This window comes from Micromesistius poutassou, assembly GCF_964030765.1.
Source record: "Micromesistius poutassou genome assembly, chromosome: 2".
In the NCBI taxonomy this organism is placed as follows: Eukaryota; Metazoa; Chordata; class Actinopteri; order Gadiformes; family Gadidae; genus Micromesistius; species Micromesistius poutassou.
The window spans coordinates 17271832-17283465 of record NC_140272.1 but is presented as its reverse complement, the minus strand read 5'-3'; the positions used below and the strand labels follow the sequence as shown (position 1 = coordinate 17283465).

The 11634-nt window shown below is 41.1% G+C and overlaps 2 protein-coding genes across 3 annotated transcripts in view; both read left to right on the top strand.

Moving 5' to 3' along the window:
- hrh1 (histamine receptor H1) overlaps nt 1-6664 on the top strand; it is a 6867-nt gene extending 203 nt beyond the window's left edge. Inside the window, exon 2 of the mRNA XM_084464045.1 lies at nt 4332-6664. Within this exon, the coding sequence (XP_084320171.1) occupies nt 4581-6221 (1641 nt within the window). The 5' untranslated portion in view covers nt 4332-4580 and the 3' untranslated portion in view covers nt 6222-6664. The remainder of the gene's footprint in view (nt 1-4331) is intronic.
- Nucleotides 6665-8288: 1624 nt separating this feature from the next.
- The window catches only part of atg7 (ATG7 autophagy related 7 homolog), a 41722-nt gene continuing 38376 nt past the window's right edge, over nt 8289-11634 (top strand). The window contains exons 1-6 of one of the 2 annotated variants that reach the window (XM_084464761.1): nt 8289-8770; nt 9443-9646; nt 9816-9870; nt 10228-10345; nt 10597-10674; nt 10811-10927. In XM_084464761.1, the coding sequence (XP_084320887.1) occupies nt 9475-9646; nt 9816-9870; nt 10228-10345; nt 10597-10674; nt 10811-10927 (540 nt within the window). In that variant the 5' untranslated portion in view covers nt 8289-8770; nt 9443-9474. Of the gene's footprint in view, nt 8771-8790; nt 8929-9442; nt 9647-9815; nt 9871-10227; nt 10346-10596; nt 10675-10810; nt 10928-11634 lie in introns of those variants that run through there. The other variant, XM_084464762.1, reaches the window with a different exon arrangement.

The window sequence follows — 11634 nt, the reverse complement described above, 5'->3', positions numbered from 1 at the left end:
AGCCCTGCCTCTGTATTTTATGAAGGTATACTTACCAGGCGCTATGGATTTAGAATTTGGACTTCAGACCAAAAGAAGGGAAAGTTTGTAATCGGAGATTGTAGTGAACAGGTGGATTTCGTTCTGAAGGAAAGCTCTACTGTTTTATATAAAAGCTATAGCCCACAACATCATAATTAACGCTGTGTATCCGCCCTTTCATAATCACACCAATGGCATTAGCCCAATGGTAATTACAGTCATCTTGGTTGATTAGTTTATTGTGTAGGCCTATTCTGGCGATAAAAAGCCAAATATGTACGTGCATGATCACAGTTTCAGTTTTGGTTGACGACTCGAGGTGAATCAATTTCCAGTAGAATGAGTCAATTCGGTGAGTGACTATAAACAGTTGTGTTATTTTAAGACGTAGGGGAAAAAAACCTATGAACACAGGGTGAGATCGTTATGCACACCAGATACACAACAGAGAGGTTTTGTGACAGCTTAAGAATGGTAGGCCTACTTTAGATTATGCTACCATCACATAATTTGAAGTGAGAATAACATTTTTGATTATTATAAAAACAATTTTCAAATAGACAATCTAGGCTGTACAGCTACAAATATATCAAAACATGTCCTTGCCTTGAATGAATAAGTAAGAATGATTCCATATTGACATGGATTTGATTCAATATGGTTGCCTATACATATAGGCATACAAGAGAACTCCGCAGAGAACTCTGCATTCTTGACAGTGTCATGAAACGAATTGCTAGGCAGCATTACAATGAAATCGATGGGGATCTGTGAAGTAGTTCAGGGCAGAGGGCATAGTGATCCACTAAAGATAAGAAGTTGGAAGACAGCCAAGGAAAATGTGTTATGTTGACAAGCAGTGCATAGCGTCTGTGTGTACACAACCTTGGATCCGCAAGCTCTCTGTAAGGGCAGTTTGGGGCCTTTGAGTGTGTTCTATACCTTTCTCATTCCAAATGTCAGGGTGAAGAGGAGGAAGAGGTAAATGAGTTGGAGGAGTGGGAGGAGAAGGAGGAGGATTGGGAGGAGGAGAAGGGGAGGGGGGGGGGGGAGCCAAACAGAAGATATGGGCTATATGGAAGGGGGCCAGGATTGATTTGGAAATGTTTTCCTGAACTCACAAATACAAATAATTTAATGATGGGTGTAATGATGAGGATGGTAATAGTGTGGTTTGTGATATCAGAAATATTATCAGCTTATGTGTGATGTGGTTTACCATCATCCAATCGCCCAGACTTTTTCCAGTGTGGTTTGGGTCCATCTGAGTCTCACTTCATACAGCACCAGGTATGGCTAAGCACAAGTGTAGTCATAGCAGGCTACGCTCCCTTAGATTACACACTTTGGTACAGTCATTGACCTGATCTGAGCCTGATAAGTGATTTATCCCACCTAACGCTCCAAGGCAGAACCTCACCCACATCCCGGCGATCCATAAAATGCTTTTTGTACACTACACTGAGTTTAACCATACACCATTTGGGACAGGGTAATCTACCAGGGCCCTCTTTCATGTATTCTTGAGATGCAGACCCTCCCACACACAATTATACATACAAATACCATCCTCATGACGGTCAACAACAACTTGGTTGTTTCTTTAAATACAATTTGAGAAACAATGCCTTTATTTGTTCTGTACATCCTGCTTTCTCTCTCTTTCTCTGGCTCATCCCTCCTCAGTCGGGGTCATAACGTAGTCCGGCCCCCCCTGGCGCCCCCATGGTGGAAAAAGTGTTGCTAAAGGGTCGTCTAGATTAACGAAATCAAGAGCAGGTGTCCTATCGGCTGTCCTTCACAGAGAACAAAACTATTGAGTGCTCCCTAGGGTTGCCCTTCATGCAATAAATGATGATGATGTGCCCTCTATAGCGGAGCAAATTGCTAAATTGTCCTAATGAGGGCCATTCTAGAGCAGACAACATGGTCCGTGGGGGTGGAGAAGGGTGTCCTTATGAAGGGCCCTCTGTGCCGCCCCTTCATGACGGTGTCGGCGTTCTAGTAGAGAACATGGGATGCAGGGTACTGCTACAGGGGACAAAACATGACGTGCCCAATTATGTACCCAAGAAGGGCCCCTACAGAGGGTCAAATGTTATGCAGTGCAGAAAAGGCGGGCCCTACATGCTGGAGTGTGTGGGGACGTTTCCTAATGGTGGCCCCTCCAGTAGAGAAAATGTGATGTAGTGTCATATAGGTACCCCTACAATGTGACAAACATGAGGTTCCCTCCAGGTGCATTTCGGATGAAACATACAGATGAAGTGCCCTCTTAGATGCCCCTCCAAGTGAGAAATATGATGAAGCAGTTGCATGCCCTTGCAATGGAGAGAAAAACTAAGTGACCAAGGGAAGAAAACTATTTCAAAGTATTAGTAATCTGTAGTAGTATTTGTAATCTGGATCTAGCCTAATAACATAATGTTAATCTTAATCAAGCATGAAGACTATTTCATCAAACATGATGCATCATAGCTTTCTGCGCACTGGTTGGGCCAAATGTCACGTAGTAGTCACATTAAGACACTTAAAATATAACTCCCTATTTCTCTCTCTCTCTCTCTCTCTCTCTCTCTCTTTCTCTCTCTCTCTCTCTCTCTCTCTCTCTCTCTCTCTCTCTCTCTCTCTCTCTCTCTCTCTCTCTCTCTCTCTCTCTCTCTCGTCTCCTTATATCTTTTGATTTGCTAACTTTATGTTAACTAAGATCATTTAATATCATCAGTACATGTATGTGCCTATAATGCCTGATTTATTAAAGTTCAGCTATCAAATAATGTATTTTCCTGATAAAGTTTAATGTTAGAGACATAATAATACAGAAAATTCCCTATTATCTGGGGATAAATCCTCCAAAAATCCAAAGTTTTTCGGTTTGGTGTCATTTCCATTGAAGACCCCAAGTGACTGAAACCACTGAGAGGCCGAACTGAAAGTAGAAATTAACCAGTCAGAGAATGGCCGTGCATAGCAATGCACCGATGGTCATAGCATGACCGTGAGCAGTACTCACAGAATCACTGGTTTTGGACAAGAACCTCGACTCCATATAGATTAAATTGGCAATGTTAATTCATCTTCATAGTATAAAAAATAAAATGTCATTCATACTCAAATATTAGTTATAGTCTTCCTAACAGATGTGGTGCACGAAACAAGTAGTAAAATAAGTTATGTATGAGCCGCTTCATGACTTGCTGTGATAAAAGGACTGACTCGTCTGAGCAAAGATATTGAGCATATTCTCATTGTTCCATGTGAAGACACGACTAGGCTAACTGTGCAGCTCAATGGGACTCACTTTGCCACTGGTGTTGCTGTTAGAGAAACGACACTCGACAGCATGGTGTCCCTGTCCACACTCCTACTTCTGCGTAAGGATCATCAGACATGTTGGCCAGTGTGGTCATGATGCAGTGTGGAAGAGAGTGTGAGAGTGAGAGAGAGAGGGGGAGAGAGATACTGTAGATAGAAGGGGGGGAAAGGGGGGATTGAGATGGAGTGACAGAGATGAAAGAAGAAGGCAAGAGAGAGAGGGGAATGAGAGATGGTAGATAGATAGCAATATGGCTAGATAGAAAGAGACAGACAGACAGACGGACGGACAGAAACACAGACAGCTTAACGAAGATAAGAGAATAACGCCATATGACCTAACATAATCAATAAGTTAGTTTGCAATGAGTCATAAAATAAATGTGAAGGGAATTAAACATATTATAAGTTAATTAAATAAACCTCATATGAATTTGGCTCTCCAATGTTTTTGGCTATCTGAAATATAGACCCACACAGTGTGATCTGACATTATATATTTTGTGGAAATATGTTGATAATGGCATTGTAAAGGCATCTGCTCTGGATATAATTCGCACAGCATCACTATAGCAACCTTTTTCTCTTTGTAACTAGTAGAACACAGTAAGTGTATTATTATCAGGATAAAGAGATGTGTCACATGATAACACTTGATTTGAGGTGAATCTGCAATCTGTTTGCAGAGGCGCAAGTAAACACAAAGCACATTTATACTGCTACTATCGAGCTTTTATTGAAGCTGGTCAGTCTACTTCCAAAATATGATAACCATAAAGATTACAACCACAGCAACCCTCCATTTCTACTTCCTGATTTGTAAGCACTTCTTTCCTAGAATTGATCATAGGTTCTTCGGAGACACATAGTCATAGCTCTATACACTACACATCTTATGGATCTTTTGCTCCAGTCTCCAGTGCTACAGTCCTTGATATGTTACTTGTACTCACTGTGTGTTCCTGTCTGTCTTTTTTTCCCTTCTATTTTCCTAGGCTGTAACTGTTTGGATTGTGAAAACACATTTCCTCGATCAAGCATAGGGGAGTCATTTCCAATTGCAACACGGCTGGCTGATTCACAACAAGCTGGATTCACAGGGCCTAATGTAAGCAGTGCTGCGCCTGACTAATCCTCAGGCTGACTGAACCCTCTGGCGTGGTGGAGGGATGCTTGGAAAGACTAACCCCAGGTGTTGATGTGACGTGAGGGGGCAGTCTGCACCCACCCACCCCCAGACTACCATGATGGAACCTGGCTTTGCAGCTTCTCCAGATCGCCTCCACCTCAGCAGTGGCAACTACAACGCCGTCCACAACTGGAGTGTTCTCCACCAACAACATCACCTCCACAATGACACCAAGAGCAATGAGACGTTGTCCCTGCAGGACTATGTGTACAGCACAGCTCTGGGAGTGTTCCTGGGGCTGGTGTCTCTGTTGACGGTCCTCATGAACCTTCTGGTCCTCTATGCCGTCAGGAGGGAGAAGAGCCTGCACACTGTAGGGAACCTGTACATCGCCAGCCTCTCTGTGGCTGACTTGATAGTGGGCGCCACAGTGATGCCTCTGAACCTGGTGTACCTGCTGAAGGACGAGTGGCTGCTGGGCCGTGCAGTCTGCCAGTTTTGGCTCATCATGGATTACGTGGCCAGCACAGCCTCCATTTTCAACCTCTTCATTTTGTGTTTGGATCGCTATCGGTCGGTCAGGCAGCCTTTGAAGTACCTAAAGTATAGAACGAGGGGACGGGCGTGTCTCATGATCTCTGGAGCCTGGCTGCTGTCGATGATGTGGATTGTTCCTATTTTAGGATGGAGATGGTTCACCCCCGTGGACCTCAAACCAGAGGATGAGAATAAATGTGATACAGATTTTCGCTTTGTTACATGGTTCAAAGTGATTACTGCTATATTCAACTTCTATGTGCCCTCTATTTTAATGCTGTTGTTCTACACGCACATCTACTTTGCAGTCAGGCAACATCTGAGAGAGAGAGAGAGGATTGTCCATCCAACCGATTCATTTGGCGATAATGAGATAGATCATAGCGCTCTGAACCCGGAGGTTAGAGCTTGCAAATCACCAATGAAAAACAAAGACCCTTTAGGTAGATATACTAAGATTGACCACTTGTTGGACCATAACACCCTTGATCAAAGATATTCTCTCGAAGAAATGGCAAAACCATTCCAAGCAAATCCCGAATCTCGAAAGGAAAGTGCTCAGAGGTCAATGCTCATGATGACAAGGGAACAAATATCGAGAAAGAACAACAGGAGTTCTCCGGCTCCTGAACAGAAGCAGACCCACGCGACGCCTCTTCCAAGTCTGCCGGGGGGGTCAGCTTGTATAGCATGTTTAGATGAGCGTAATGACATTAAACACTACCTATCCATAAACGAGTGTCGGGTTGCAGTGCCAAACTCGGTAAGTGGCGAATTTGACTTAGGCCATCTACCAAAGGTAAAGCAGTACACTACTGTAATGTACAACAAAGATGTTAGTCAGTCAACCCCCTCGTTTGAGGAAACCAGTCAGGAGAACACGTCAAACCCAGCCAACGGTGTGACAATGAAACAGACCTGGCAACGTTTTGTTGACCAATCACGTCTGCGGATCCAGTCACTTAGAATCCGCAAAGAGCATAAGGCAGCTAAGCAGCTGGGCTTTATAATCGCGGCATTCCTGTTGTGTTGGATACCCTATTTTATAGCTTTCATGGTCATGGCATTCTGTCAGAGGTGTGTGCACCATGATCTGCATATGTTCACTATATGGCTCGGATACATAAACTCAACGCTTAACCCCTTTATATACCCTCTGTGCAACGGCAACTTTAAAAAAGTTTTCAAAAGTATTCTACATATACCTGAGCATTTATAAGAGCTTATCGTGCCTGCAAAAAAATGCTTACTTGTGCCTATAAATAATGACTGGATGAAGTCTAGATATACAAAATGGCTTGGAATTGTAAAAAGTGTAAATAGCAAAAAGAAATTATATATTGAATGTACTTTTTCCATGACAGCTTAAGAATAGTAAAATACAAATACGAACAAATGTCATATATATATATATATTATTTCTTTCGCTCTATAGTGCCATATAATATTGCAATGGAAGATTAGGCTCAATAACATTTTAAGCTAAAACCAAAGTGTTAGGCTTATTAAGTGATTAAGTCTGGCCCCTTGAGATACATGATAAGAGACACTGTGATTGAAACCTGTTTTTGTTACTTTTGAGTCGTCAGTTAAATTATAAGCCTCCAGACGATGTATTGTATTTACTTTGTAAAAGGCAAAGGGACTCAAATGTGTGAGACAAGTTTCACAACATCCTAACAGGGTATTGAAGTGTATAGACCTCTGAAGAATAGGTCCCACCTCCGAGGCTCCCGGTTCCCTCGGTCAAATGTCTACTTACTTCTCCGCCACCTACAGAGTTTGTTATGTACGATCATTCAAAAACCCCATGTTATTTCCCATAGACATTTGACCGAGGGAACCGGAGCCTTGGAGGCGGGACTTATTCTTCAGAGGTCTATACAAATCATTTGTATAATATTTTCCAAGGTTTTTGGTGTCAATAAATACTATTTATCCTCAATATTTTTGTAAACGTATACATACCGTCCCTCAGTATGTATCTAATGCCATGTCATGGATCTGGTGTGCATCCTTGGTTTTACCTTTTCAAAGAGGGAGCGCCTCACAAAAGGTTGCTCAAATTGTAATTAGCAATTTGTGTTTAACAATGTTTAATAAACTTGGTGTTTCAAGTGTGGGGATGTTTTTGAAAGATATCTCTTCTAGGTGTTGTCCAACATTTTTTTAATTTTGATGTGTGGACTGCTCAATGCAGAGGACACTAAAGGTTGGTTTGAAATTATCGTTTGACTTGGACTCTAGAAAGCACACCCTCACCAGCTGGATAGGATATGGTTTGATTTACTATATTTATCAATCATTCATAAATAATGTACAAGTGTCTACATATTAGGGATTTTATTGACCTGCTGGAAGGAAAATATAATGATTTGAAATCAATAAACCCCATTGTTTTAATGTTAACCAATTTGTGGTCCATAGATGAATTTAATGGAAAAAATTAAACTTTGTAAGAAAAAAACAGAAAAATATACGAATTCTGTCGCCTCCTGTAAATCTGTAAGCCCGGCCAAGTATAGCACAATATTTCTGTAGATATGTTATGATTTTCCATTGAGGCAAAAAAACTGCGTGAGCATGCATGCATGAATACGCGCGCGCGCGCGTGCGTGTGTGTGTGCGTGCGTGCGTGCGTGCGTGTGCATAGTTTTCTAATGCATGGATTGGTGGCTGTGATGGCAATTAGCAATACACAAATAGGTGCGTACTATACAAACACACGTAGTAAGCACAGAGCATTTGCTCTTTATTTAAGCAACAGCAGTTTTCAACATATAACTCTTAGGATGAGGTCATCATTCTGTGTTATGCGGGTAGCTACTAGCCGGGGACGACTGGAAACAAAATAGGAGCAGATAATCTGATGACCAAGACCTTGATACCCGTACGACGATGTATTCTGTGTGCTTTGCATTTCGTCCAGAACAGACAAGCATGCAGCCAAATAAACACAGCCGGTTAACTTTCCCATCAAGCCTGCCAATTCATTAAAATGCGACGGTTAAAAGGATTGTCTTGGGACACATTATGGATTTTGCAGGATTTTATTGGGGCTACTCTTTTCTAATCAGATTGATCAGTGAATAGCCTACACTTATTATATACATTGGTTTTACATTATATTAAAAAATACTTTAACATTAGTATAGAATGTCAGCCAAATCTAAGCCAACTCAACGGCATAGACAGCTGTTTCAAGTCAACCACCTTGTAGTCCACATTTCCGATCAGCCAATGACGTCGCAGCAGAAAGTGACCTAACTTGAATGGAAGAAATGTTGTCAGATAAGCTGAAACTGCTCCGCGCCTGCACTTGCTAAACTGAAGCAGCAGCCTACGGTATTCTTCATTTGGGAATACGACATTACTAAATTATAATTCATTCATAAGATTGAGACACTTCAAGTAGTGGTTTCGCATTGTCTCATTCTTGTTCAGGTTGTGAGAGATCATGTCAAGGTAGAGGTAACGTTAGACTACATTCCGTACACCAAGAGCACCCCCCATCTAGTCCAAATGAAAAGAAGCGGCGCGTACAGGTTCTTGTCGGTATTCTCTTGCTTTTTTGTTTTCGCCTTCTTGTTTTTGTTTTGGTATTTTGTGGTTTATTCAATGGTGCACGCTCCGTGAAATGCATACTAAACGTCAGATGAGCTAATGTTGTTAGCCACAACTTGGCTGTCATCCAGACTTCCCAGACTGCACTGCTTTATTGATGCGACGCTCCGGTCACATGATCTCAACAAGGAAGTGATACTTTGGGTAAGTGTACATTATATGGGGTAGTGGCGTCTATAGGTCTCAATATATGAACGGATATTTCGGGAAAATAGCTTTTCTTGCTGTTTTTGCGTATTACAGAGTTGGGATCAAGATTCTTAATCCATTTAACCTGCTGTTGATGTGAAACAAACGTCACGGTAGCTGTCATTATGATACTGCTTTTTGTCACAATAATGTGTCTTCACCCATTAATCACATTACCACACATACCCAGCAGCTAGTCAGTACCTAATCATTATGTAACAGAACCGGCCCACCATATTGCGTGTTTTGTAGATTTTCAGTTGTTTACTGTGACTTTTGTAGAACAGGGTAGGGTACAAAAAGCCAGACTTATTATTTCATGACAAATAATACAAAGCTAGCTATTTTAAGGGGGTATTTCTTAATCATGTACAACTTCTGTTAAAGTGTGATCTCGCTTTTGATTGTGGTCTGTTGAGCTAAGGGGCATAAAAAGTAATGTATCTTGACATGACATGTCATGACATTTTCATAATTGTGATTCAATCCGTTCAACTGACTCAATAAGAGGAAGTTACAGTTCTTCATGATACATCTACGTCTTTTCTTTTTTTTAAATCCATGAAGCTATGGCAAGTTTCATTATTGCATGGTAACCACTAATCAGTAAAATGTGTTTCCTTCCAGCTTGGTTAACTTAGCCCATTAGAACATTTTCAATGGCGTCCAGCTCTGGTGAAGCAGGGTCTTCTCCAGTGGACACAAAGTTGCAGTTCGCTCCCTTCTGCAGCGCTTTGGAGGCGGGCTTCTGGCACCAGCTCACTCAGAAAAAACTCAATGACTACAGGCTGGATGAAAGCCCCAAATGTATCAAAGGTTACTACTATAATGGTGAGCTGAGGTGCAATAGTTAAGCTATGCATTGTATGAATTGGCTTTCTTTTTTGAATATTTTATAATTTGAGGAGTGGAAATTAGAACATATTCTATAGCTGGAATATGAGGAAATGTCCTGTCTTGTGAAATATCCTTTTTTTTTTTTTTTTCCTGCTTTCTACAGGTGACCCAATCAGCTTGCCTACACGTCTCACTTTAGAGTTCAGTGCATTTGATGTGTAAGTTATATTATTTTAAGTAACTTTCCTAAAATGTTGATATTTATTTTATGAAGAATGCACAATGCACCGAGAAATTGTTTCTCAATACAGTTTATTTTCCTTCATGATGACCAAGTAAGTAACTAGTTACGGTGCCCATTTATGCAGTATATTATAGTGACCATTTATACAGTCATTTTCACACATCAACTACACTGCATGTGTCAACCAATTTGTAAATTTAATAACTAGATTAGATTAGGTTTGATCATTGCAATACATTTCTATACATAGTTGTGTAAATTCCTGCTGTTATTCTGATGTTTATACGTAATGTAGCACGTCGTAAACATGAGTAATTGCCTCGTCACTCAGGGATGGAAGAACCCCAGCGCGCTGCTGTCCAGCTGTAGGAACTCTATACAACACCAACACCCTGGATGCCTTCAAGACCACAGATAAGAAAGGTCTGCTGGAGAAACAGGCTCAAGAGGTAAGGAATCATCACATTGTATACACTGGTCACACACGTATGCAGTGAAGTTCACTGAAGTGAATGTCAAATTCATCACTCTTATCCACCGGGTTCAGGTTGTAACCTCAATTTCATGGTAGCTATTTCCTTTATTTTCATTTGATTAAATAAGGCCACAAGAAAATGTCATGTTGATTTATTGAAGCTAAATTATTATTTTATAGGTGTTACATGTCTGCTAAGCTTGTTTTTCAATTAATCTTTTCCAGATATGGGATGCGATTCAGTCTGGGGCTGCGATGAAGGACCCTTCAGTTCTCTGCAAATTCCTTCTGCTTACCTTTGCTGTGCGTATATCTTTAGATATTGGATTTGTTGTTTAGTTTGATCGTTCTATCTCATTGTCTATTTTCCTGCCCATATTCTGTCTTACTTTTTTTCTATTGTTTTTTTTTTCTTTCTGTCTACCTCTCCACTCCATAGGATTTGAAGAAATACCATTTCTACTACTGGTTCTGCTTCCCTGCACTCTGTTTCCCAGAAGGAATAAAGATTCTGCAGCAGCCCTCTCTTCTGCAAGACGTTTTTTCTGCTAAACAGGTGTGGCTGCGATCAATGGATGAACTCATAAAGGATCTATACACTTTTCTATTGTGGTTTATTATATCATTATTTGTCATGAAGGCTCTGCCTTCATGACAAATAATGATCCATCCTCACTATTAAGTGTACTAAATCTACCCTAAGGGCTGGTATTGCCCAGTGTGTAGATAGGTTGTGTTATTTGACTGCTATCAGAAGTTGATGGTTTAAAAGTAGCTGCTATCTAATTGTTGTTGGCTGTACTGATGGCTGTGTAAAGCCTAGACAGTAAACAAACTGTTTCTTTGCTTTGGCCTGTGATCCTATTTTTCAGTCTGAAAATGATTGCAACCAGCCACCCTCTTTGGATATGAAATTGCATTTTTGTGCCCTTTCCTCCCCAGTGTTTTCACTGTATACAACTCTGCTGTTAAAGGACAATTCCAGTATTGTGAACATTGAGCCCCTCTTTCTGGTTTTTCTAGGATGAAATAGAGTGGTTGGCACTGAAATGTTGACTATTGGTCCTGTCTCGGGTATTTGGCTAATTTAGAATCGCCCCTGCCTGCTTCAGAATGGCTGGCTACAGGCATGCATAAACCTATCCTTAGAACAACCCTAAACGTTTGTTTTCAGAAATGTGTTGGCTGGCTGTTTACTTTTGGTTGTAGTCTTTTCGCTCAGTTCTCCGTCTCAACAGTAGGGCTAGAACCGAGTGAAAAGAC